General features: G+C 49.6%; 1 protein-coding gene across 1 annotated transcript; it reads left to right on the forward strand.

Moving 5' to 3' along the window:
- The first annotated feature begins 2,158 nt into the window (after nucleotides 1-2,158).
- LOC139908075 (ubl carboxyl-terminal hydrolase 18-like) lies at nucleotides 2,159-3,088 on the forward strand. Its single transcript, XM_071894657.1, has one exon. The coding sequence runs from the start codon at nucleotides 2,159-2,161 to the stop codon at nucleotides 3,086-3,088; it is 930 nt and encodes a 309-aa protein (XP_071750758.1).
- Nucleotides 3,089-3,547: the final 459 nt, after the last annotated feature.

The following is a 3,547-nucleotide window of genomic DNA, read 5'->3' on the forward strand; positions in this document are numbered from 1 at the left end:
CTTACGATTGGTACTCGGAGAAGGCCAAAGCGCTTACAAACACATACAAGAGCAAGTATAATAAACGCAAGGGTAATCACATCGACAACCCTGTCCAGGTTAGGCGCTCGAAGATGGATCCTGGGGTCTACGTAGACAATCCCAACGAGGGTACTTCGACGATGGTCTGCGACCAACAACGTCAGGTTGCTCCTCAACCTGGCGTCACCAATGTGACACGGACGCACAAGCAGGGTGTCGAGCTGCTGCCTATTCAACCCGATGAGGCCCATAACATGGCTACAGAAAACGCGGTTGGAAACGCTGCGAGATACGTGATGTTGGAGGTGTCCCCACCTGATATGATAAATCTGGAACGGAGCTCGAACTCCGCTGAAATCTTGAGCAGTAGCGATCTGGATGATTCTATACTCCGCATTGTCAATTCTTTTCTATCTCTGGCGAGCGACAACCCCATCGGGGCTGTAGATGTGAGCAACACCCAAGGAGGAGCCAACGCAGACACACTCGACGCGGACACCTTAGTCGTTTGTGATATCGAGGGGAGCCATATTACAGCGAGTCAAAGACGAGACAAAGATGCACTGCAACTGCAACTGCAACTGCAACTGCAACCGCACAGTGACTCCAACGCTGATCCAGTCCGGGGAGCCGTCGAGGTGAGCGATATTACAGCGAGTGACGAAGATGCACTGCAACTGTAACCGCCCGGTGACTCGAACGCTGATCCAGTCCGGGGAGCCGTCGAGGTGAGCGATATTACAGCGAGTGACGAAGATGCACTGCAACTGCAACCGCCCGGTGACTTGAACGCTGATCCAGTCCGGGGAGCTGTCGACGAGCCACAGGGTACGGTGATATTGCGGGGCAAGAAGATCGACGGGGAGATCGACACGGTCATGGTCATCCTCAAGAGCCACAACGAGAAAGAGATAGGACGTTTCAAAGACAACGTAGTCACACTGTCGCAAGGCATGACCCTAATGTACCCTCTTATATTCGCAGGCCCCCGTGATGGATTGTGTAAGTGCTCTAAGCGCAACGGTATGTTCATCTTCCAGTACGCCCAGTTCTTCGAAGAGTCAGAGCAGGTGTTGTACTGGAACGCGTTGGACTCTCGTAATTCGGTATATGTCTTCCTGTTGCAAGTCTTTCTTACACTCAAGGCCGCCTTAGACGTGAAGCTGTTACCCACGTACATGACCGAATGGAAGGATGTACTGATCGGCAAAGGAGCCGTGATGATCGACATTGTTGCTTATCTCAGTAGGAACTTCAACAAGCCCCAGTCCTCAATGTTCAGCGACCGATCAACTGGGTAGTCTCTGTACTACTATTGTGGGAAGACACTTGCCCAATTCCAATCTGTGCAAATGGCTTCAGACGCTGAGCGCCGGCGTGTCGGCATCGTTCGTGCTGACCAAGACCATCGAGTGGCTGAGACACTTTGATCAGAGCGAACGGACAACCCCATCTCTGTTGACCCTAGACGGGAACTTTTTCACATTCAGGGATTATTCGTCCGACATACCTAACTGGCTGACACAATTGGGTGAGGAGGAAGAACCGCGCGAGAGAAGCTGTGCCAAAACGCTGGTGTACGGAGACCCCAAGCCTTTCAGAGGCAACCAGGCTGCACAGGACATGGGTGATACGAAGTTGAATACACTGGCTAGGAGCATAGTGCTCAGGATGAGAGCCAAGATGTTTGGATCCTCCAGGGTCGAGGTGACAGCACTGGATTGCACGCGGGGTTTGATGAAGGTGACTCTCTGCGACTCCGCACTCTCTGGGATTTCCAGCATAGAGCAACTGGACCGGTCGATGTTACAGACCGACAGTGACTGTTTCACACACGACGCCGTTTCGCAGACCGAGTCCAAGTGGGCCCCTGTCATAATGGTCACAAAGTTTAAAAGAGCTGGGCCTCTACACGAGTTAACTGTCGAGTATTACAGGATGACGATCCTCGTGGTTCTGCTGACCAAACTGGGATCTGCGAGATCTCTCAGAGAGCTGTTCCAGAGTACGACAACGTTCAGCATGACAGACTACTAAATACTACACTTACGGATTTACGCAGTCTAACGGTCCTTAGGACATGTATACACTTTACTGACTCTGCTGCTTGTGCTGAGATCTTTGTCCGCCTTCAACCATGCGAGGCTTGATCAATTACGGGACCCATTGTAGTATCAACAGCGTGGTGCAGTGCCTGTACGGCACCCGCGAGCTACGGGGTCTCATTCGGGACATCGACGAACAAGAATACCGGGCTCCTAAAAAGAACACGGTGGCTGCGATGCTCAAGGGTCTCATTTGCGAGATGGACAAAAACAACCACGGATCATGCGACCCGAGCTTTCTCATAGACTCCATGAGCGCATACAGTGGATTGTCTTTCGAGGTTCAGGAGGACTCAGACCTCGTCTTCAAGTGCATCCTCAACGCTCTAACAGATGACGACGGGCCTGCTGAAAAGGTTGGACAATTGTGGGACATCAAGATGGAGAAACGTATACGCTGTCTCCGTTGCAACGTAGTCAAGTCTACACTCGATAAGTTGAACACAATCCCCGTGTTTATCGAAGATAATCTTCCTGCCGAGCTGCAGGAATACATCAAACAGTACTCTGACAACACGCTGACAATGTGTGACTACCATTGTGCACATTGTCACACTAGAACCCAGATCGAAATCACAAGCAAGGTTTTGTCATTGCCCCCCGTTGTATGTATGTGGATCGCACGCGTTAAAAACGTTGGCAGAGATACCGTTAGTTTAGTCAAGATAGACAAGCGCCTCGCTTTCCCCGAGACTCTGGATCTGAAATACATCATGAAAGAACCCGAAGCGGCCGCTGACGCTCTATACGAGTTGTACGCCGTCATAGCCCACTGTGGTAGTCACTACAGTGGACATTACAGTGCTTATGTGCGGGGAGATGACACTTGGTATCTTGCGGACGACACTCAAGTTAGGTTGTGCTCGTGGGACACTGTGAAGTCAACCTACGAAGCAGGATCTAACTTTTACGATGGAGTAGCTTACATGCTCATGTACCGCAGGAGAGACAGCTCCAATTAAACCTATTGTGGCAAGATAGCCCATGTGTATATGATACTAGAATTTGTGTGTACCTGTGCAGTCTGTGTAACCAACTTCATGGGTTTCATTTCTTGTGTCTATGTGGAATAAATAAAGATCTCGTGATACATACACTGGTCTTTATCTTCATTTTATTATCGCATATAAGGACGATGCCAAGTAACATACATGCACAATAGTATCACACAGGTCTAAGGTAATACTACAGAGGACCGAGGTCCTTCTAACTGGGTGATACACACGCCGTTAGCCAGCCCCTCTAAATATCACAGGTTTCATTTCTTGTGTCTATGTGGAATAAATAAAGATCTCGTGATACATACACTGGTCTTTATCTTCATTTTATTATCGCATATAAGGACGATGCCAAGTAACATACATGCACAATATTAGCACACAGGTCTAAGGTAGTACTACAGAGGACCGAGGTCCTTCTAA

This window comes from Centroberyx gerrardi, chromosome 24, assembly GCF_048128805.1.
Source record: "Centroberyx gerrardi isolate f3 chromosome 24, fCenGer3.hap1.cur.20231027, whole genome shotgun sequence".
NCBI classification, from domain to species: Eukaryota; Metazoa; Chordata; class Actinopteri; order Beryciformes; family Berycidae; genus Centroberyx; species Centroberyx gerrardi.

What these genes read in the sequence shown, in the direction of transcription:
- LOC139908075 (XM_071894657.1), top strand. Translation starts at nt 2,159, where the DNA reads ATGCGAGGCTTGATCAATTACGGGACCCATTGTAGTATCAACAGCGTG.